Genomic DNA, 24,737 nt, shown 5'->3' with positions numbered 1-24,737 from the left:
GGCCATACTGATAATAGTCAGGTCGATTGACCTTTTCTGGACATGCTGGTCAGTAGCGTGGTGATGCTGGTTAACCTGCTTGTTATCCTGGTCAAGCTGGTCATTATTGTAGACCAGCTAAACAATCGAAAGAATGCTGCACAAGATCTAAGTCAGTCAGACAATACTTTCCCAAATGGCTACAGTCCCCGATGTGAACCAAACAGAACTCTCAGATGGTTAGAGACTAGTCAGTTAGTCTTGCCTAAAAATAAGACGAAGGGCAGAGACGCAGCGTATAGCTACTCTGCTTGCCCATTAATAGAACAAGCTGACAGATTTAGAACCAGACACCATACATACATTTACAGTAACTGTGTGAAACTACCTTCATTATGTTTTGAAGCTGCACTTTAGCCACTAAGCTATTGCTCTGCCTCTAAACAGTGCTCTATTATGCCACCAAAAGCAGATATTAGTATCAAATACTATAGATACCTGATTAAAATGTAAGTGTAAGAACACTTCTGTGATGAGACTGTTTAACTTAATCTGATCAGCATCATCAAATGGTATTTGTCTGACGTGTGGTGTGGTCCAGATGGTTCAGGAAGGATATGGAAATATAATAAAGTGAAAATAGCTAATTAAAAAGAAAATGTAGGTGAACCTATATGATTTTTTTCAGCAGTCCCTTCAGCTCCCCAGTTTGAAATCCACTGTATTATATGTACCAGATATGGATTTTTAAGGGTTAACAGCCCTAAACCTCCACCCAGTGGTAGAAAAGCAAGGGCTTATGGTGTGTGTGTGTGTGGTTAGTAATGACATTAAACACACAAGAGACAGTCTGAGCAGCAGCAGCTGTATTTAACTATAAAGGCATTTCTAATCCAGTGTCTCGCTAAGCTCATGTATTCAGATTTCAGTGTAAAAAGCCTTTGATATGCTATAGAAAAACAGAAAACCCCCAAAAACAAAGAAATCACAAACAAAACCCATCACCAACCATCTTAATTAAAATAGAAAAGTTCTCAAATCTTAACAACTTCCCACAAAACAAATATATATATATTTTCTTTTATTATTATTTTTCCCCTTCTTTTTCCAAGGCAGTTTGGCACAGTCACAATCACGGCCATTCTGCTTCTCATCTTATTCATCAGAAAACATTTTCAAATAATGACGACTTTAAAAAAAAAAAGCAATAGTTTAGGAAAGTGGTGGGCAAAGGATGGCATTATGGAGTGGCACAGGTCCAAAGACAAAATCATACGCATAAAACACTGATTAAAGGGCAGTTTTACTAAAGATCAGCCTACATGACACCTACATAAGCCTTTCATAACAACTAAAACTTTTATAAAGACTTATTCCAGCAAGGGTCTGTGGCCATGAACCTCTTTGAGCTGAAATGACCTAAAAACGAGACAAGTAGCCTTTTGCAGCTGAAGGTAATAGTATTGATGTTGTGGTAATAGTGCTGCATGTAAAGATCTGGGATCTCTGTTAGACAGTAACTGAACAGTCGGTTTGCATAGTCGTCATGATGGATGTGGAGAAACGGGCAGCATGAAGACCTGAGACCTGAGACTGACGGGGGTCAGATAATTATGTCCAGATGACTGGGTGGGATAATCTCCCAAATGCTTCCAAGGCCTGCAAGGGAGCTCCCAGTTAGCAGAAGTAAGAATGCACCAACGGTGGTCCTAGGAGGGACAGAGGCCATCATACAGTGCAGCACCCCCTGCTGTGTATGGGGCTGCGTAGCTGCAGACCAGTGTCCATGCTGTCGTCTCCTACAATAGACAGGTGAGCGTGATGGAGAAGAAAACATGACTCATTGGACCAGGCCGGTGTGTGCGCTCCGATTACTTGTGGGAGGTGCTAGAACCACAAGACTCATGTAGGTGTTATGTAGCTTTACTAACTAATGCTGCCCGACAGTATAACAGTTTGGAAAAAACAAAAGCTAACACTGCTAACAATGGATGAAAGTAAATGAACATGTAACTTGTAACTGATGCCCATTAACTTGCATTTCTTGTTAGCCACATTAGAATTTTTGCGTGTTAGTGGACCATAGTGCCGGTCCCTCTGCTAACCCCCCTGCAGGCTGCCAGTATGATAGCCAGTGAATGAAAGACCACACACGCACGCACACAAACACCCAGTACAGTAAGCATACAGACTTCAGAGGTTGTGTCATCGGGTATTTTTGCAGTTCTGGATGAACATTTGAGCTCATTTTCCTCTCATGAACAAACACAGTTCATTATCTGTGTGTGTGTATGTGTGTGTGCGCGCTGTGAGGAGAAAAAGTGAGCCAGATGAAAAGAGAGAAAAAGAGAGAGCAAGATATGAAGGGATGGTGTTTAATGCGGGACGATAAATGGAAGCTGAAGCAAAAAAAAAAAAAGAAAAAAAAGAGAAAATAACGTAATGAAAACAACTAGAAATCATCTTCAGTGTGGAGCCCAACGATGGAGGAAGTCCCTGGGTTTCGTGTGTGTGTGTGTGTATACATACACATATATACACACACATTATATATATCTCCATCCCTGGGCTGTTAACTGAAGGAGCGTGTCCGGTGCTGGGGTCTATGTGGAACCTCTCTTCTGTAACTCTTGAATAAACACTGAGGAGAGAAAATAAATAATTAGCGTCAATAAACACAGCTAACAACTAATAGTTAATATCTCACAGCTAATAGCTAACACTTCACAGCTATTAACTTGCATCTAATGGTTAACAGCAAACACATGAAGAACAGGATCGGCATCGGGATCAAACTAACAAAAGGGAGAATATCAGAATCAGTGGAAAGAAAGGAAGTGGATCAAGATCAGGGGAAAAGGAGGCGGAACAGGATCAAGGGGAAAGGAACTGTATTAGGATCAGGGGATAGACGGTAGATAAGGGGAAAGGAAGCTAAACAAACTACGGGAAATAAAAGCAGCAGAAAAGGGTCATTTAAAAAGGAGGCAGATCAGCGAAATGGAAACATATGAGGATCAGGGGAACACACATGGATAAGGAATTTTACCTCCAATGATTTCATCCTTTACTTTCTGCAGTTCTTTCCTCACCTCCTCCAGCAGTTCCTACACACACACACACACACAAATTTAAATAAAAGCAAAACACAGTCAGAGCACTGTAACAAATGAGTTTTTCTGTACTGTTAAATATTCCTGATAATATTCCCACCTGTTTGATTCTCTCAAGCTCAGACTCCTCTCCGCTCTCTGCCTCGTTAGAGGAGCTTGCAGCTTTGAGCCTGAAGGAGAGAGGGAGAGAATGAGGATAAAGAGAAAAAAAAATAACAGAACATGGGAGATAGGATAAAAAGGGAAACAAGAATAAGGATGAAATGCTTTTCCAAAGCCGAACCCTTCAGTAAACATGCAGAGAAACACCAGCAGCCCTCCTCCAGAGACTAGCCCAGCAGCACCCATCATCACCCAGCAGCACTGAGCCTCACTTCGACTAGACTTTACTTACAAACCCCCACAACCACCTTTAAAGGAACAACTAGCAATTCTCATAAAACAAATTAGAATAACATGACTGATCAGTGAGTCCATACTGAGTCGATCAGCTTAAAAAAATGTTAGCTTACAGCTGGAGATGCTAGGCTAACACTGTTAAACACTGAACTAGGCGTCACCAATCTTTTCTCTGTAAACACATGCTTTTTTTGCTATTAATAATAATTGTTTAGAACCAGTTACTATAGTCTTTGTCAGCTCCCACTAGTCTGACTATTCTCCTTTGACCTCTTGACCTCTCTCATCAACAAGGTGTTTCCATGTGAAGAACTGCTGCTTACTGGATGTACTTTCTTTGTTACATCGTTCTAAGTAAACTGTTGTGCTGAGAATCAGCAGTTCTAGAAATAATCAAAAAAGCCCTTTCTGACAAAAACATGCAACTCTCAATGGTGGCAAAAATTCAGGCCCAGAAAGTAAAGTAGCAGTGCTAGTTTTCTTGTCTCGGTTTTTTTCATTGTGCTGTTTGCTGTCGACCAGAGGAAGATGGGTTCCCCTTTTGAGCCTTGGTTCCTCTCAAGCTTTCTTCCTCTTGTTCTGAGGGAGTTGCCGCTGTCCTTGCCACTGCCACCTATGGCTTACTCAAAAGAGACTCTGACCTGGATCTTGGTAAAGCTGCTCTTTAACTTTGGTAGTGAAAATTGTTAAATAAATAAATTTGAACTGCAAGGCCTGCCTTTACTGCAGGTGTAAAATTTATACTTTCCAGCCCTGAATTGGGCACCTATGGCCACTCTCAACACCAACACCTGATGGTTAACAAGAACATTACCTAAAGCTTCTGAGCAATATCTGCATCATTTACACATGTGTGTGTTATTAAAACTAAATGATGCCTTTATGTAAGTAATCAGACCTTTACTTTACTTCGTATTTAGTTGCAGCATCTTTGTCAATGATTACAGCCTGCAGTCTGTGCAGTATGATGCCACAAGGTATGCACACCTGGATTTGGAGATTCACAGAGTCATCCCCAAGACAATGATGCTTAGAATTGAGGCCAAAAAATTCAGTCTTGGTTTAATGAGAAAAGTAAATCCTGTTTCTTACAGTCTTTTAGTGGCTTTCATGTGACTTTTTCTGAGGGGAGGCTTCTGTCTGGCCACTCTTCCATTAAGCCCAGACTGGTGGAGTGCTACAGTGATGTTTTGGTTGTTCTAAACTTCTTCCACTTAAGACTTATAGAGGCCAATGTGCTTTTGAGAACTTTAAGTGCAGCATAATGTTTCTGTAGTCTTCTCCACCTCTGTGCTTCCACACAATCCTGTCTCTGAGCTCTACAGGCCATTCTTTCCTCCCCATGGCTTGGTTTTTGCTCCGATATACATTATCAGCTTTGAGCCCTTATATAGAAAGGTGTGTATCTTTCCAAATGATGTTTAATTCAAAATTCAAACTTAATTCACCACAGGTAGACTACAATCACGCTGTAGAATTCATTTCAAAGATGAGCAAAAGAAACGGGAGGCCCCCAAAGCTAAATTTCAAGTGTCATAGCTAAGGGTCTAAATACTTGTGTCCATATATATATATATATATATATATATATATATATATATATATATATATATATATATATATATATATATATATATATATATATATATTTATTATTTATTTTATTTTTTTAAACTGCAGGTTTACCACAGACAGCAGGAGAAGAACCCTGTGTAAAAGATGTTTAATAGCTCAGATCCAGAAACAGTTCAGAGATAAAAATCATGAATAGCTGCAACTAAAAATCCAGATGGTGTTAGTCAGACACACACACACAAAAAAAAAAAACACACACAAAAAAAAAAAAACACCAGGCTGCAGCTGTATGAATGTCAGTCTACCTGGGGCTCATGGTGAAGGAGGGGGAGTCCAGCCCTCTGGGAAAAGAACTATTCCTGTTTAAAACACACATACACACTGCTCACACACTGACTGTTAAAGGGCCCATACTTACACTACATGTCCAAAAGCATCATGACGGCACTTCTACCAAATTAGTTCAGCTGCTTTAAGGTGTTCACTCACAGTTGTTTAATCTCCATAGAAAAGCACTAATTAATAGACAGGAATGCTCTGGAGCAGTGCCCAATGCTGGGCTAGAGGGGTATAACCCCCCCAGCATTGGTCATAGGGGCAGTGGTGGCTCAGCGGTTAGAGCGCCGGGATATCGATAACAGGGTTGTGGGTTCGATTCCCGGGCTCGGCAAGCTGCCACTGTTGGGCCCTTGAGCAAGGCCCTTTACCCTCTCTGCTCCCCGGGCGCTGGAGTTGGCTGCCCACCGCTCTGGGTGTGTGTGTACTCACTGCCCCTAACACGTGTGTGTGTGTGAGTGTGTTCACTACCAGATGGGTTAAATGCGGAGGACACATTTCGCTGTACAGTCCACACTGTACAGTGACAAATACGTGCACCTTTATCCTTTTTTTATCCTTTATGTCTGTGGAGCAGTGGAATTGTGTTCTCTGGAATGATGGAGCCCTACCCAGTACCTTTGGGATGAGGAACTAAACATCCAGTACAGTATGTGTTGGAGTGGCAGAACTAATTATCGAACATCACAACATGACCTTCCGGATGCTCTCACTTTCTGTTTGTGCTGTTTAGGTTCCACATATAGACTGGAGCCTGTGTTAATATAATGCACCACACGGTCATTAAAAAATAAATTAAATAAACCCAAAAATAAACAGCAAAAACTTTAATATAAACTAAGTCATTTTTGGAGATCTTGATGTCCAGAAGAATGAGAGACCCTAGTCATTAAACAAGTTAGCGACAAGACAAAGGCATGCTGGGGCTTTTACCTGGGCATGGTGGCTGATTTCTCCCATGGCCTTCTCAGCGTGTCTGTGAGCACAAACAGAAAATACACAGTTAAATAAATAGCATAAAAATAAACCAAAAACATTTTAGACACACATCTGTAGCTGAGCTTACCAGTCTGGACTGGAGCGTCAGAATCGTCCTGTTGACAGACCACAAAGGAGAAACAAGGTTAATGACTGCTGTTGAAACACCACAGGAAAGTACACTGTAAGAGCACCGAAGTGCTGAATAGTCAAATAAAATACAACAATATTGCTAATAAAACAATTCTAATACAATAACAACAGTAACAACAAAAATGATAACAGTGAATATTATATTTATATAGCACAAAGTGCTTTACAGTTTATAGAGAACACAAATAAAAATACAAATAAAGCTGAGATTTTCAAAGGCATGCTGGGAGTTTTACCTAGGGACGGTGGCAGATTTCCACTGCATAACCAATTCTTAAAGGGTCATAAGCACTTCATGAATAATCAGAACACTTACATTACTCGGCTCTGGTTCTGTTTTTGGGGCGGGAGGAGCTTTCTCTCCTTTATCTGCAGCTTTCCTCCTACATACAGACACACACAGACACAGTTACACTTTTCTGCTACCAAGTGAGCAAATACAAAATTAACTAGCAGAATTCTCCAAATCTCAAAAAAATGAAACAGGAAAAACAGTGCAAGTCTGAAATAATAATCCAGGCAACGACATGAATACCTCAGAGCAGAGAAACAAAACCGAGGCCATACTGACTGATCCATAAATGGACAGTGGAGCAGGCAGATGCCGGTGTTTCAGGTTGCTTCCATGTCTGTGTTACCTTCTGGCTCTCTCCTTTTAGCTAAGCTGTTACAGACAGATCTACTGGAGTCACTGGACACACTCCAATAATGTTCACATTCTCTGTTCTCCAAAAATCCAAACAGAACTAATTCCATGTCTTTACCTTTTTCCAAGAAACTACTGCCCACCTGCCCAGCCTGACATTGATAGAAGATTGACTGCCTTTGCAAGGCTCTCATCACACAAGCTGCTCAATCTCTAGCTACCGATACCCAATTCTAACGAATTGCCCACATAACTTACTATGTTAAAGTTTACACACACTTTAACTATTAATTTTCTTTATTTTATTGCTATTAATATTGTTATTTATTATTAACCATCATGATTCCATTTTTTATTCTCATTATCACTTTTGCTCAACGTACATCAGTACACCAAAGCATAACAACAGATATATGTTGTGTGGGTGTTAAGGAGACTTAACTATTCCTTAATAATTTTTAAGTGGTTTTGACTAGAGGAGCAACACTAGCTATACACGTACATTTGTACTAATTTCAGCAATTTAAGATCAGTGATGTTTAGTTTGGGGGGCTTTGGTCCTGCACAGTTTGGTGCTTACAGAGCAGAAAAATCACCATAGTTCTGGATTACAATGCACCAGGACCAGAGCTGAACTGGACACCCACCACAATCCACCTTACACACCAGTGAGTAAGGGGATTGGTGCGTTACTCACCGCCTGGCCAGGATGGCGCTCATTTCCCCCATCAGGCCACCACCACTGGGCACGGCGCTTGTGCGGTTGGTGTCTGGTTTAGGAACCGCAGGAGCTGGAGCCGGAGCAGCAGGGGGTGCACTACCACCATCATCCTGTTGAGGGCAGCACAGAGACATGATACAGTAATAATAAGGTTATGGGGGGAGGCAAAAAAGTACAATGTGTAGCACGCCCACACACAGGGTTATGAAACATGCAGCAGGGATTTCTAGAACCTGAAACGACCCAGAGTGACCACTAGTTAATCTCTCCTCTGTTAATAAGGAGATGCCTGACGTTTCTACATTTACTCAAATCCCAGTTTTAACATAAAATATAAAACGCCTCCATTATAAGTAAGCATGCAGTGTTTTATATCGGTGTGTTTAGCACAGTCATGGCTGTGTGAGGACTGTAAATGGTGTGTCACGGGACTGAGTGAACAGATAGAATAGTGAGGAAAAATAAATGTATAGTTATTCTTCTATATTTAGAATTTCAATGTAAAATTAATGGACGGTCCAAGGCTTTCACTGAGATGGATATTAAACCTATCCACACATATTTCGGTCACTGGTGACATCAAAAACAGTGTTTCTGATTTTACAGGTTGTCACCATTTCACCACTGGGGATCAAGAGGAGCTGGGAAATCACAATCGGTAGAAAGTAGAAGTAAAATCTTTTCAAACCCTCAGCCATAAGTGTGTTTTTTTATTTAGTTCTCTTTTTCTTACCTTAGGTACTTTGCGAAGTTTGGCTCCTGCGAGCGCAGCTGCCAGACCGCCGCCCCCAGGACCACCACCACCACCACCATCGGCAGGAGAGGGTAGCGGAGGTGCAGGTGGAGGGGCGGCCCCTGATGGTGGAGGACCTGGAGGTGGAGGTGGCCCAGGAGGGGGCGGGGGCCCAGGGGGTGCTGGGGGTCCTCCTGGAGCCAAAGGTGGTGCAGGAGGAATGATCACTGCAAACACAGACACACAACACACAGCTCATCTTTCAGCTTTGACCTTAAACATTCTTATAGATAGAGGCTTAACAAGCAGTTATACCTAAATGTGTTCATGGTTGAGACATCACAATTAACCATATGACTTGTGCAGGTTGTTTTTTTGGACACATCCATATTTGTATAGTATTAAAAGGATGAGAACTGTATGATGTGTGCTACTTTATGTTCTGCTCTGACCTGAAGCGGCCTGACGTTCTCTCTCCAGTCGTTCTCTCTCTAGCCGTTCCCTTTCTAGTCGTTCTCGCTCTTGTCGCTCCCTCTCCTGTTGCTCGAATCTCTGCTGTTCCAATCTGCAGACGTAATGTGGAGAGATTAACGCACACACACGCACACAAGTGACTGCGTAGAAATGGTCTACACCCTCCCGAGAAGCAGCGTGATGAAAAGAGCTGCTTGCTGAAACCGTTCAGAAACATTTAATCACGCTGAGACATGAATCAACCTAGCTTTCAGCTGCTTATCAGCCAAAACAAATAACACAGCACTGCGAACCAGAGCTGTTTCTGCTCTTACACTGCAACCTAAAACAGTCTAAACAATATAAGCTCACAGCTAATAAATCCCTAATTCATACTTAATATGAGGGAGCTGTAGGTCTGCAGTACAGCATTGTACAAACCAGTGTATGGTTACACTACAGCTATATTCATGGTCACGCCGCACCCATTTCCATGAGTATGCACCATTTTTATCCATGATTACACTGTTCGAGTTTCCATGCGTTTGCCACATCCACATCCACGATTACACTGCACCAATTTACATCATTAAATCTCACCTAAATCCATTATTACACTAAACCCATTTCCATGGTTACACTACACCTATGTCCATGGTTATGGTACATCTATATTCATGCTTACACTACGCTCATTTCTATTGTTACACCCATTTCAAGGGTTTTGTCAAACAAGTTTCAATGATCATGTCAGAAATACAATTTTTATGGTTACGTCACACTCACTACATATGTTAATGGTGGCAATACTATTTACATGGTTATGCTACACCTAAACTTGTGAAAATGCTAAACCCATGTCTGTGGTATAGTACAGCACCTATGGTCACACGTAAACCGCACTTGTTTTCATTCTCTTCCCATGCTTTTGGTTACACAGCAGTAATGAGCTGTGAGGAGGTGCGTTCCATTCCCAGCTGAATGCTGTTACAGTAAGGATAAAGAGGGAAATAAAATGAGCACCTCCCAACAAACACCACGTACCGTCTCTGTTGCTCCAGCTCCTCTGGCGATGGTCCGTTAGACACTGGCCGAGGGAGAGTGGAGTACCCTGCAGGAAGAGGACGGGCTTAAAGTCTACTGATTTTCATGATTGTCTTTTATCATCTATAGTTGTGATGGATTTACTGTAAATTTGCAAAAAAAAAAAAAAAAAAAAAAAAAAAAAAAGATTTTTCTAACTATTTTTTTCACAGTTTTCTTTTGTTGGATTTAGGTTGGTTGAGGCTAAATTTGGCCTATGTTTTGCCAGATCGGCCAAAGAACCAATCAGAGTTAGCACTATGTTTACATCACCAATCTTAATAAAGAGAATCCCGTACATTTAGCCTATTTGCTAAGCTTTGAACGTGATTGATCTATCCGGCCTCCACAGCACATGGCGTGTAGCTAAAGCACGGTCATACTCCTGTGCTCCTTTAAAATCAATATGCTAGTTTAAGCTCTGTGCTCAAAATACACTCCTGTAATGTCTTTCCCTTGATAGAAGATAAAACAGCATTCAGCTAAATCAGAATTTACAGCAGGCAGAATATGGAAGGTGGAATATCAGCTTCATGCTGTGATAGGTGAATGGCAACATTTGTCACCTTTATTTATTTTCATTTATATTTTAAAACACTTTATTTAAAGTCAGATTCAGTAAATATCTGAAGCGAAGTCTTGAAGTGTCACCACTTCATTATAACATGGAAAAAACGGCCACTGACCATCGTTCTGCGATCTGACATGCCCTCACAGTTCTTAATAGAACATCGGTAAATGCTTATTCTGTGGCATAGCTTCAGTATTAAAATAAATAGTTAAATTTTTAAGAGTCTTTACTTTTACACTGGAATTATGAGGCTAACGTAGCTTACACGTAATGAAAGCATATACCCTACCGATTAGCATGGTACTAACTGCATGCCTGAATCACACACAGGCTGAAGTTACCCTATGTTTAACAGTTTTCCATCAACACCTTAATCAGTCCAAAGTAACATTTGAGGTCAAATAGATTTTTTTTCAGAATAAATCATATAGGGCGTGGGTGTGTGCTTTACCAGGGTCAGGTAAAGAGCTGAGCACCTCCAGTGCGTGCAGCATGCCGTTGGCAAACAGTGCAGCATCCTCTTTACTGCCAAAGTTCAAACCCCAGACCTGCCGCGCATCCCGCCACTGGTGAAAATTGGGTGTGGCCTGATTATACTTCAGCCCTTTCACAATTGGACAGTTCATCACCACCTACAAATAAAAAACATTAACATTACTAAACAACTATCTTTTTTGTACAGTAAACAAACACACAAAATTCTAAATCACTGAGTAACAGTTTGCATCCTGTCCAGCAGGTGGCACCATCACTGAGCTAAAGCTATTGAAATAACGAGACACAAAGAAAACGTGGGGGGGGGGGCACTAAAATATGCTGACAGATCACTCCTGTCTGTTTATTTTACAGCCTTGAATTCCAGAGAGCAAGAGCAAGAGCGCGCGCGCGAGAGAGAGAGAGAGAGAGAGAGAGAGAGAGAGCGCAAGAGAGATAAAAGATGGACAGAATTCCCTCAAGAACACAGGAAGTGGTTGGCGTGGTGTTTCAGTAAACAGTGGACGCTGGGAAACTGTGTCTGCTTATGGACCAAAAGTCAGAACTGAACCCCACATAAAAAGCGAAGTGAGGTGCTTTAGGGTGTCTGACACAGCTGTATATGCTCAGTAGAAAAGCTCTGACCAATAAAACAGTATACCTTGGAGCAGCAGTGATCACTTGAACCTGAGGTTACCGTGCCCAATGCAGAGCATTGTACAATTTCCCAGCACACAGTTCTGGACCGGTTTAAGTCTGTCAGGTCCTGGTCAGACCTCATGATTAAGAGTTAGAATTAAAAATGTAACAGAACCAGTCAATTGCACCAGGTCTTAAAGTTACAGACACTGTCAGTCACTTGATTATCAAAGTTGGAACAGGTACGATTCCAGCTTTAATTTCCATACAGAACACACACACACACACACACACACACACACACACACACACACACACAGTACCTGTTGGTCGGTTTGCATTTTGCGGCCTACTACTCTGAAGGCGTTGGTGCCAGGGTTGTGGTAGATCTGAACTCTGCTGAAAGACTGGGGGCCGGAACCCGCCGGAATCCATTTCTTACCTCCATCATCATAGATCATTACTGTAGCACGAGCCTGACATATGCTGGACTCGCTGAGAGAGAAAGAGAGAGAGAGACAGACAAACAAAGACAGATTAAAACTAATCTGTGTTTTAAAGTATGCACATTTGCAGTAGCAGAAATCACAGTGATGCTCGATAAAAAAACAGCAGAGCTGCAGTCACACTTGGTAACGAACAGCAGTGATGCAGTGATGTTCGGTAATGATCAGCAGTAACGCAGCATGCAGTCATGCAGCAACATGCAACATGTGGGTTAAATAAAATGGATATGTTTGTGCTGTAGTCATGGAGACAATGATCAGCAGTAACGCAGCATGCAGTCATGCAGCAACATCACATGTTTATGAATGCACTGCCTGATGTATGAGACACTTTTTTTTTTGTTTTTAGAAGGTTTTTGGTCTAAAAGTGTTTTTAAAATCACATATAACTAAAAAGGTTGAGGGATACACGTAGTGTGTGGTGGGGGTGTTGTGCAGCAATAAAGAAAACAATAAAGAAAATATTTGTTCAGATTTGCCACCATCATCAACATTGCACATAAAAACTGACACGTGTAGGTTCACCGGTGGGTTTGGATAGTAAATAAATTGGATATGTTTGTGCTGTAGTCATGGAGACAACAATCAGCAGTAACGCAGCATGCAGTCATGCAGCAATGATCTGTAATGTTCAGAAGACACAGTAGGTAACATTCAGTGGGGACGACCGTGCATTATGCAGTCACAATCGATAGCGATCAGCAGTGATGCAGTAATGATCAATAGCGATCAGCAGTGATGCAGTAATGATCAATAGCGACCAGCAGTAATGCAGTAACGATCGATTGCAATCAGCAGTGACCATAACAATCAGCAGTGACACAATGACACTCAATAACGTTCAGCAGTGAAGCAGTAACGTTCGATAGCCATCAGCAGGGACACGTAGTTACAATCGACAGTGATGTAGTAAAAATTATTAGCAATCAGCAATGATACTAACGATCAGCAGTGATGCAGTAACGATCAATAGCGATCAGCAGTGATGCAGTAATGATCAATAGCGACCAGCAGTAATGCAGTAACGATTGATTGCAATCAGCAGTGACCGTAACAATCAGCAGTGACTGAATGACACTCAAAAACGTTCAGCAGTGAAGCAGTAACATTCGATAGCCATCAGCAGGGACACGTAGTTACAATCAACAGTGATGTAGTAAAAATTATTAGCAATCAGCAATGATACTAACGATCATCAGTGATGCAGTAACGATCAATAGCGATCAGCAGTGATACTCAGTAACGATCAGCAGAGATGCAATCAGTAATGACTGGTAAAAAGTCAAAACAAGTTTTCAACCCTGATGGTGTAAAGATCAGCAACGACTAACAGTATACACAAATACATTTCTTTTAGTCATTTTATTATTATTAGCAATTTTAAATTGCAACAGGGAGTTAAAAAGTCAAAGTGTGTTACATAAACGTGCTCCAAGTGTTTCAATTAATTTCTCTCTCTCTCTGACTCACACACACACACACACATTCCTTCACTCTCTTGCCCAAAAGACCAACAAAACCTCCTACTTCCCATGACATCATATCTATGGCCACAGCCTACTTCCTGTTCCCAGTAATGCCTAATAAGGGATGATGGAACCGTGAGCAACACACACACACACACACACACACACACACACACACACACACACACACACACACACACACACACACACACACACGTCCAGATGTGGTAAGTAGAACTCCACTCTATCGGTGCAATAAAGGAGTAAAGCAGGAAGAGGGGGGATGAAGAGAGAGAATGGGTGCTGATGCAGTTTTAATGGGAGTAAAAGTCAGAGTGGGACAGAAACAGAGAGAGAAACAGTGAATTATTAATGCAAATAAAGTCACACACACACACACACACACACACACACACACACAGGTTGCTGCTATGCCACCTTAAAGGGGAACTTCATAAGATTTCCAAAATTATCTGCATAATTACAAAGTGAAGATGAGAACAATTCATTCAGAGTGGGTTTGGTTTAAAATGCTCTGTTGTAGAGAAACTCACGCAGTCTTGTGAGAATTGTGCACAGTGGTGGTGAATGATCACATGTTTATGAATGCACTGCCTGATGTATGAGACTGTTTTTCCAGAGTTTTTAGAAGGTTTTTGGTCTAAAATGTGTTTTTAAAATCACATAATTAAAAAGGTTGAGGGATAGTATGTAGGGTGGGGGTTTTTTGCAGCAAGAAAGAAAACATATATTTGTTCAGATTTGCCACCATCATCAACATTGCACATAAAAATTGACACGTGTAGGTTCACCGGTGGGTTTGGATAGTAAATAAAATGGATATGTTTGTGCTGTAGTCATGGAGACACTTGGTTTCATTCACCACCACTGTAAATAAATCCTGTGCCCTCTGCTTTCCTGGGCAGCGAGGAGTTAACAGGAAATGGACGCTCCTGTGGGAGAAAATGACTGTAAAAGGCTTGAGACAGACACACACACGCACACACACACACACAGCTGCTTCTGCTACAAGTACAGTCAGGTCCACTAATCTCCTTCTTCATTCCTCTCTCCCTCTCTCTATTCTGTTTCCCTCAGTCCCCCTTCTCTCCATTTCTCTCTCTCTCTCTCTCTCTCTCACTCTTTCTCTCTCTGTATAATTAATCCAGTCACAGTTTTGGTGTGATAAGCTTATTAATACTGCAGTAAAATCCTCTTGTTTTCAGTAACAGCTTGTTAAATAAGATATTCGACAAACATGGTAGACAAACATCTGGAGCAAAAGTCTCTCAAATGCAGTCAAAGCTCTAGAACCACAGATATTCCGCTAAGTTCTCATGTTCCACTGTAAAACAGTTCCACACCGCAGACTTTAAACTGTTCTGTTATCGTCTGGGAACACTCCCCACTGCTGCATGCTGGGAACACTGTCTGTTAAAGACGACTAGAACCAGCTAGCAATAGCAAAGGTGTTGGCCTAAGACTGTAGAGAACAAGGACGCTGCGATTCCATTTCCTTCCATTCTATAGAAACGAAGCCAAAACTGCACAGTAGAGACCAGAGCCGGAGCCTCGTCTGGTCATTTGGGAGACCTCCTTCTTTCAGAACAAGCTTGTCTTAGGCCCCCTTTACTGAGCTTAGGTAGTAAAAGGTAGGGGTGTAATGATACATGGATTCGTACTGTAGTCTTGTTTGCTCCCTCTTGCTGTCACTGTGTAGAGTAACTCACATAGACAATATTTACTCTCTCTATTCTCCATCTCTCACTGTTCTGTCTCAAAGTGAAACGACTACAACATAACAGGTAACAACCCTAGTAAAAGTGCAGTTCATGCAGGTTCAACTACAACTATGTACTCCATGTAATAAACAGAAAGGGCACAAAGCACTCTTCCAGCCAAGGCCATCAAACACTCCCTAAGTGTAACCCTGCCTTCTTAAAATGTAGCTGAACAACACTTAAAATTTTTTTTTTTTTTGAGGAAAAAAATGTGCCAATATTAGCACAGGGAACATGAACTGTTGGAATTGGACACTGGAGAAGGAAAGACAGTTTAGAGGAGAAAAATGAGACGGGGAACGGGCCGTTTTGTCATTGAAACATATGGAGATGGGCAGAGCTGGACATCAAACTGCAACCAGAGAGCAGAGTTTACTTTTGAGAGACGTTGCGCTGTCCATGCTTTCTATAGTTATTGTTTTAGCCCAGCAATAAGAACATATACATTAAGTATATTAATGAACATAGCTAGGCTACAGAGGTTACACAGTTAGCCTGCCCTCACTGACTGTGTTAATGAGAGTAACAAAGACATCTGATTGATTACTGGCTGGGTGACAAGCTAACCTACTTGGCATTAGCACAGACTTCCTTCATTCCGATTCCTGATTCTAAAGTCAGGGCTATAGTAGGATTTACTGGGAATGGATCTATCCAGCATTTTTACACACACGCATTCTGGAGACAGCACATTAGGGAAAACGAAAAAGAATAAAGGAGTAAGCCCAGCTATGTTATGTTTTATCGCCAAGTTAGCCTATGTTAGCAGCTCGGAGCACCACCGCTAAATCAACCCAGCATGACTATGACCCTGCTGGTTCACCAGCATGACCAGCATGACCAAAGCTGTCGACATCTACTGACAGTTCTACATGACTAATCTGGTGGACCAGCATGACCAGCTTGACCAAACTGGTAAACCAGTATGATCAGCTTGATTAGTCCATCAAAGTGAAATGTAAACATATGCTATGCTGGTTAAGCGCTAAACTGGTTTAACCAGGATAGTATGCTTCGCCAGGAGGACCAACATTTCAAACCATCTTGACCCTCAAATACCACCATAGACCATCTGAAACTAGCTTTAACAAAAGCTGGTCTTTAAAAGGATTCTTCAGGAGGTAATAACATTACTTTTGTAAATAAAGTTTTCAATCCAGATTGGCTGACAGATCTTGTCAATCTGTGTAAAATACAGTGTTTTCAATTTTTAGGTCCCTGTTTTGTTTCTAATTCAACAAAAACAACAACAAGAAGAAAGTATGTTGTTTTGGTCACTAATGGCGATCTTAAGAATGACAGCTCATCCTCGGTCGGTGTGCTTAACACTGACTGTTCTTACTGTGCTTCCACAGCACCAGTCTTAATTCCTTGAAATCCTTAAACTCCAATCTGTTCCCAGACTGCTAAAGTCCCTGAGTGCCTAGGAGTTTACAGATGAAGCCGAGACTGGACCCAGTGGTGTTACACTGCAGGAGAAAGCTTAAAATAACCCTACAGACAAATAACACACCAAAACATCAGCACTGTCAGATTCAAAGTGGGGCAGGTTTGAGCTGATAAATTGGGGAACTAACATCAGTGGGTCACAGCATCCATACAGACATTCATATATAAAAATCAGGAGAAAGCATCTGAATAGTAGTTTTTCAGAATCTGTCGTTACTGATGTATTTAGTCTGTGATCACAAGCATCACAATAAATATTGCATATCGTGAAATCGTGATTTTTTTTTTATACATACATACATAGTTTTTATGTGTGGTTGGTGTTGTGCAACAGATAACACTATTACCAGCCAGTGAGCTACCGCACCATGTGGGAGACTGGGGTTCAATTCTCAGAGTGAGTAACAATGCTGCACTACACCAATAATGAGGCCTTGGGCAAGACTCTAAACACTACATTAGCCCACCGCTGTAGTACAAGTAACCTTGTAAGTCGCTCTGGATAAGAATGTCAGCTAAAGACCATAAATGTAAATGTTTGTCCAATGGTGTCAGTTTGGTTCAAACTATCGCTTTAACACTGACCCCCCTCTCTGGTCTTATAAAGGAGATTAGACTGAACCTTACAGAGTAGTAACTATACAGGCTGCTGCTGTGGTCGCTCAGGTCCCTCAGGGCTGCAGATCAGTGATATCACTCCTCCTCCACCCAGAACGTGCTGGAGCCTGTAAGGATGGAGCTACAGGCTACAGCTTTTATTGCTCAGACACACACTCAGCTTTATTTTTGTTCCTCTCTTCCCAGAAAGTGAGCCAGAGATGCATTTTTAAAGTCTCCATTAATAAGTCACACAGGAATGTTAATGGTGAAGCATTAAAGCTGAGGAATAAGGAAGTTAGTTTTTTCCCTCCCAGACCTGATCTTAATGCTGAGTACCTTAATTCTGACTGTCGGCCAATACAGATCCAATCCGATCTTTGTGTGTCTAGATATAATACAGGCACCCATCTTAGGCAAGTTGTGCTGGTATATAGAAAAACATTGTATTTCAGTGAACAGTTCATAAAATTCTAAACTGATTATTTTTTTGGAAGCAACTTATTCAAATATTTAAAATGTTATAGTGTGTTTAATATTCTATTCTTTTAAAATGTATTTATTTATTTAACCAGGATTGTCACATTGAGATTAAAAATCTCATTTACAAGTGAGCCCTGGCCAAGACTGAATGAGCTTTGATTTGCTTGACCTGCAAATCTCTGAACGCCCTGTCCAGTTCCAGTTTGGAGCCAAAAAAAGAAGTGCAGTTCCCCTGCTGGTAGAACAGTATGCTTCCACAATGGAGGGTATGCACTGTGGCCACGCCCACTGATTGGCAGCGAAAGTGTTCAGTGTAAATGCCGCCAACATAAAAACAATAGAGAGCTGTTGCGTGATTGACAAACAGATTCAGCAGGAATTCGGTGCCATCCTTGTACAGACTGCTGAAAGCTAAAGAGAAGAGAAACTAAAGGGTTGCTGCACTTCTGGAATTCAGGAACTGTAATATAGGAGAGCTCACAGAGTGATGAAATCATTCTCTGAAAACAGGTGAACAAGGTGGACAAGCCCACTGTAGTTGCGAATTTAGCGACAGGCTAAGTTCAAGTAAGAGGGAAAGCAAGCAAACCTGGATGAACCAGTCTACCAAGTGGGCATGAAAACAATCGAAGACCATTCACTCCACGTTGTGCTCTTAGATATGAGGCTTTACCCCATAAATGGGTGTAATTTGAGCCTCTTTTCTCTTTTGAGCTTTCGCAGGCTATACATCACGGTCCATGGACCACTGATTCATGCCTTTGAGTTTGCTAAAAAAAAATGGACATAGGGAATAGGAGCGTAGCACAATGCTGTCAAAGGCTATGAACAGTCAAAGCACTGGAACCACAGATATGGCGTCTGCTTTCCATGTTCCACTGTAAAATAGCTCCACATTTAAACTGTTTGGTTAGTCTAAATTGTTTGTAACCAGCTGAGAATCATGTCTGTTAATGGCTCCAGGATGCCAGAGGGTGCTCTGTTACCACAAAACTAGAAAAAAAAACTAGACTAGGTTTTAAAAGCCAATACCAGATTAATTTTTTTTAAAAAGCCTGGATTGGCCTTGATCCCAATCCACTAGATTCACTGGATCAGAACATTCCTATCGAATACCATTTCCTTCACGTTGGTTTGGAAGCTGAGAGCCAGCTAATCCAGAGCATTCCACCTCCTCCTCAGTGCTGCCTGGCCTTACATGGGTCTCAAATCAAAGAACAGGTTCGTTGGTTAGTTTTTTTTCCCCCTTCTCTTTTTACAGTTCAGTGAATTAACCCCCTCTGCTGCATGCCAGGGGAGGGGTCTGTAACTGCTTAATCAGCTTTATCAGACGGGAGGGGTGGGGCAAAGAAGGAATTTAATGAAATTGCTTTTGGAATTTCATAATTCAGACACACACTGAAGAATGCAGCCAGACAGTGATGTATACCAGAACAGTTAGCCATGAACCGCTAGCATCGGGTCCAGAGTCTGCTCCAGGAACCCATTAATCCTGTAGTGTTTATCTGACTGTTACAGAAACATTCGGCTCAGTTTATTTTTAGAACAAACTCTTTCAACTCATTAAATCCTCCAGATCCTTCCAAATCATGATTGCATTTGTGTAAACGCAGAGATGCTGAGTATGGTGAGGTGGTTAGATTGAGGTGGTTAGAGTGAGAGGAGTAAGCTAGGAAAGTATGTATCGCTGAAGCCAGTTTTCTACAGAAGCAGTTTGCTTATCAATCAGATATTTCTCCAGATTTCCCCTAAATACTGTTTCTGCACCATAAGTGTGTGTTTTCATGGTTTGATGACTGAGCTGTGTGTAGAAGTCACAAAATTCACTCCTTCTTTAAGACGATCAGCAACTCTCAGTGACCGCTAGCGTACCTCCAGCGTAGCCTGATGTGCACATCCCCAGAAATGTAACTACATGCCAAGGTGACAGACCACAACTGTGGTTGGTCTGCTTGGTAGCGTTGTGTTTTCACATTCGCAGACATTTTTTTTAATTGTGAATCAGTTCAATAAGTCATGGGGACTATCTCCTCCTCTTAAAGATAAGTCTTTTCATCTTTCTGCATTGCACAAAGTTTAGTAAAAGTAACTGTCAACAGCTTTTAGCTCCAACTCCAATAGAATCCACAGCGTTTCAGCCGCCATCATTTGTCAAATGCCAAGGAAGTAAACACATTGGCACAGAAACCCCATCGCCAAGTTCATGTTTCCATGCTGCAATTACAGAGCGACGCAGACATGCAGACACAATGCCACAGTGTAAACGCTCACAACCACATAGGCCACTTGTGGCAAACCAATGCAGAAACATAAATCGGACTTTGTTGTGACCAAGACCCCAAAAAGTAATTCATGAGAGTCCCCCTGCTGTTTACAGCAGGTAAAATTTTGAACGGACGAAGATCAGAAACGTACTGTCAGCAAACTTGAACTGAACTACTACACATGCTAATAAATACTACACACAAATGACTGAACTTCACAGTGAGCTTTGTTTTTCCAGAGCGTACGACTGAAGTGAAGCATTACACACAGAACTGGATGATTAGATGATTGGAATGGACTAATAAAAGACTTAAATATTTTTTTACACTGACTTCTATTAAAGGTTAAGAAGGTTTTTTTTGCCATTTTTGATAGAGGTTTTTCTCCAACAGTGATGATTATATTCATATAAAAGAGAAATGCTGTCAATATTATCATAGAGCTCTTAGAAAGAGAATCTGAGTGAACCCCCTCCAGACTGAGAGAGACACTTGCATTATTAACTTAACTGAACGTCCTGCTGGCAGTGTAATGAACTCTCTCTGCTGCGAAAAAGAGCAAATCTGCATCTAAACCCTTCTGTTACTGCGGTTTTACGACTGACATATATAAATGAGCTCTATTTTGACTGACTGTCCTGCAATAGCACAGCCACCAGTAACCCTATTGGAGCCAAGTGCCTCACTACTAAACAATAATAAACAATAATAAACTGCAGTAAACGGAGCTGGGTTCCAGCACTGACCCGGGTTCCAGCCCTGATCTGAGGGAGGTTTCTGGAAGCAGCACTTATCCCAACACAGAGCTCAATTTGGATCTATACGAGGAGGAAAAGGACCAATCAGCAGTTGACATGGGCATGGCCAAGAGGTCAGGGTAGGGGCTACAATCAAAACAGAGCTAATTTACATATCAGTAAAGTACAGTGTCTATACTGTATGTGATAGAGGTTGGTGTAGTAAAGAATCATGACTTTTTGTTTCAGATGCTGCACACAGAGTTTTATGCAAGAGGAATAAATGATGGATATGAGCTCTTTAATGGGCGCCTCTCCTCCTCAGAACAAAGGCAATAAAGAAGACGAGAACAAATCAATACTCTCTCAGAGTTAAACGATGTGTGTTTGTGTTTTAGACGAGACGAGTCTGTTCTGTAGAAGACAAACAGCAGAAGCAGGAAAACACAACCACAGAATTCCCTCAAATGGAATGACTACACAGAATTCTACTGTCCAAATACTTATGGACACTAATTTTGGTTCTATATTGATACAGATAAACCAACTCTTAAACTGCATACCTAGATCATCAAACAGCTGCCTCAGTAAAGCTAAAGTTAGAATCACAGGACTTTCAAAGTACTTATGGAGACTGGGGTTGGTTGATACTGATATTAAAACCTAAAACCCTGGCTGCCCTCAAGAAAACGGTTTGGGTTGGTTGCCACAATCCTCGAATCATTGATTACTTTGGTGTGAAACTACCTCCACCATGTTTGACGGGTGAACTTTAGCTGTGGCTAGTTCTCACTGTGAGTTGCTGATATGCTTTAAACTGGTGCTCTATTATGCCACAAAGAGGATATACAAATAATATAAGAAGGGGGGGGTCCTCTTTAATGCCATGCCAGTCCCCAGACTGCTGTGTCCATCAGAGGAAGTGCTTTACGGGCAGTCCCAGCAGGCCCAGAGCTGATAGCGCTGCTGAATCACCCCTGTGCCGTTAATCAGACATGAAACATTTCCTGAGCGACAGAAATACACACAGCAGAGCCACTAACTTACTGGGCTATTACAGACCACAGGCTGGGCAAGTGCTGTTAGGCTGCAGATTTAGTGCTACATTACTGCAACTGCAAAAGTGGCGATTTCAAATGGAAAAGAATGGGGGGTTTTGACTGGACAGCTCTAGCACAGCTTAAACAAACATAAGACAACATAACTAAAGGCCTTCAGCAAAGAAGAGTAGGAAAATCCAACTACAAGAACTGAAAGAACTTTAACTATTTACCTATTAACGAACTATTTGACTACAGAAAATGCTTACAAACTGCAATTTCTGATGTATCTGTAACGTATCCAAACTTTTGCATAAATCTGTATGTGTTAACGTGTGTGTTAGCATCACAGCAGGGCCGCCAAAACTGCAGATCTAAACAACACATTCTATTCTGTACAGAGAAGGAACAATACTGTATCCCTTTATGGTGCTACATAGAACATATTTTAAAATGTTCTATACAGAACCATCTACAAGAGGTTCTCCACCAATCAGTGAGAAGAGAATCATTTAGGCATCCAGATGGTTCTTTGAATTGCCATGGTTGTATATACTAAAGTACCCTGGAGGAACCCTTTTTTAAGAGTGTATACAGAACCCACGTGGATCATTTTAGTCAGCTGAAGCGCTTCTGCAATGACAGCAAGAGGAGCAGTTTGGGGGGGGGCGCGGGGACATCCTGACCCGGACCTCAGACACTTTGATTAGATCCACTGATACTCTTAACCGGAGCGGTTCTGTGGAGGAACGGAACGGCACTCATCAGCGATCAGAGAACAGTGTTTACTGTGAGCCTTTACTGCAGATACACTACAGTCACACACGCCTGAACAGGCCGGGACAGGATGAGGAATGCCGCTCCGTTCACTTCCGGGTTCAGCGGCCAACTCCCTGGGGATCCAAACAGAGCTGCTGTCGTCGTTGACGGGGGGTTGGGGGGACAGAGAGAGAGACAGACAGAAAGAAAGAAAGAAAGAAAACAACAAGAGAACCAATGAGAGTTGAGAGAGAATGGCAAAGAGCGAAAGAGAGAACAAATGGAGAGAAAGAGAAAGAAATGAAGAGAGATATAGACAGACAGTGAGAGAGGCTCATGCTATAGTAGTCTGTAGTTTATAAGCATGCAAATGAGCAGCTGCCTCAGTGTGGAGATGACAGCAAAAATCAATAATATCGACACAATCGATAATAAATGATCATGAATACTGCGCCCATCAAGTGCAAAAGGTTCAGTCAGGCACGAGAGAAGTAAAAGACACAAAAGCCTGAAATGTGAATCAGACCTGTTTATTTAGTTTCAATTAAAGTTCTATTAGTAAATCAGCGCATTGATTAGTAATCCGGTTGATCAATTAATGATCCAGCAGATCGACCTTAAAATGAGCAACAGCAGGCTGGGAGAAGTTGGCTCCTTGTGAGCCAGCCTCTTACTGGAACTGTCCGTTCCACCTTAAAATGGTGCCGCCTGAATGTGACCGCTGCACCATTTAAGGTAGAACGATCAATTCCAACATGAAGTCAAGTTTTTCTAGCGAAAAACTGACATACGAGCCAGGGGAGCAGCCATCACCCAACCACACTCAAAAGGGACCCCCTCTACAACCATGACCCTCCGGTCACTTGCAGGCAAACAAAACTCCTAAACACACACTCTCTCTCTCTCACTCACACACACACACACACACACACAGCCTGTGGTCTATTCAGGCTATTCACACAGTGCAGCGCAGCCAGCGAGAGAGAAAGTTTCCTTTGTTGCTGTCCCACAGCCGAAACGCAAACAAAAGCAGGAGCAAAATGAGCAAATGTCCCGCTTTACCTCATGGCTGGACCCCAGCTGCTCCACCGCTCCTCAGATCAGCTCCAAAAACTCAGAAACTGGAAAACACACAGCTACAAAACGGACGAGTGGCTCATGAATTGCCCTCAGCGGCGGCTCGACGGTGATTTCCTGGTTTGGGGAAAAGGGAAAAAAAGTGGGAGGGAGAGAGAGAGAGGCAGCATGTCAACTCCAATCTCCAACTGAACACTCCAACTCCTCCAATCTCATCCTCCACCCCTCCACTCCTCCTATCTCTCTCTCTCTCTTTCGGGTCCGAACGCACGCCAGACTCTAGTGGCCTGTCCGAGCGACACATCCACCTACTTTCCATCTACACCTCCACGAGGAGCTCCGAAATCTCCATAAACGCCGCTGACTGCTCATTCAGCCTTCAAAACAAGCCTGCATTTTCCTTTCACACCTGTATTCCGACAAAGCCCGCCCTCCTGCGCTGGGATTGGTCAGTGCGTGCTCCTGAGCAGGCAGTGTGGTACATGATTGGCTAATGGGAAAATATAAATGTAAATATAAAACTATACAAAATTAAGATAAAGTCTAAATAATATAATAATTATTACATGTCTATATCATTGTACTGTATATATATTCTATTATATATCATACAGTTTATCTCATCTAATGTAAATAAACAATTATTGGCAGTGGTGGCTCAGCGGTTAGAGCGCCGGGATATTGATAACAGGGTTGTGGGTTCGATTCCCGGGCTCGGCAAGCTG

The 24,737-nt window shown here is 41.9% G+C and overlaps 1 protein-coding gene across 2 annotated transcripts; it reads right to left on the bottom strand.

Moving 5' to 3' along the window:
- Positions 1-830: 830 nt before the first annotated feature.
- On the bottom strand, positions 831-24,339 carry vaspb (vasodilator stimulated phosphoprotein b). Of its 2 annotated transcripts, XM_072695652.1 has the most exons (14): positions 23,998-24,339; positions 12,177-12,348; positions 11,192-11,372; positions 10,131-10,197; positions 9,086-9,198; positions 8,634-8,860; positions 7,877-8,010; positions 6,850-6,916; positions 6,469-6,496; positions 6,336-6,378; positions 5,372-5,425; positions 3,193-3,262; positions 3,029-3,086; positions 831-2,620 (listed from the first exon to the last, which is right to left on the bottom strand). In XM_072695652.1, the coding sequence occupies exons 1-14, from the start codon at positions 24,000-24,002 to the stop codon at positions 2,583-2,585; spliced, it is 1,257 nt and encodes a 418-aa protein (XP_072551753.1). In that variant the 5' UTR covers positions 24,003-24,339; the 3' UTR covers positions 831-2,582. The 2 variants fall into 2 exon arrangements, with proteins under 2 accessions (XP_072551753.1, XP_072551754.1); XM_072695653.1 differs by lacking the exon at positions 5,372-5,425.
- Between the last annotated feature and the right edge of the window lie 398 nt (positions 24,340-24,737).

This window comes from Salminus brasiliensis, chromosome 13, assembly GCF_030463535.1.
Source record: "Salminus brasiliensis chromosome 13, fSalBra1.hap2, whole genome shotgun sequence".
Lineage (NCBI taxonomy): Eukaryota > Metazoa > Chordata > Actinopteri > Characiformes > Bryconidae > Salminus > Salminus brasiliensis.
This window is presented reverse-complemented; position numbering and strand designations above follow the sequence as displayed.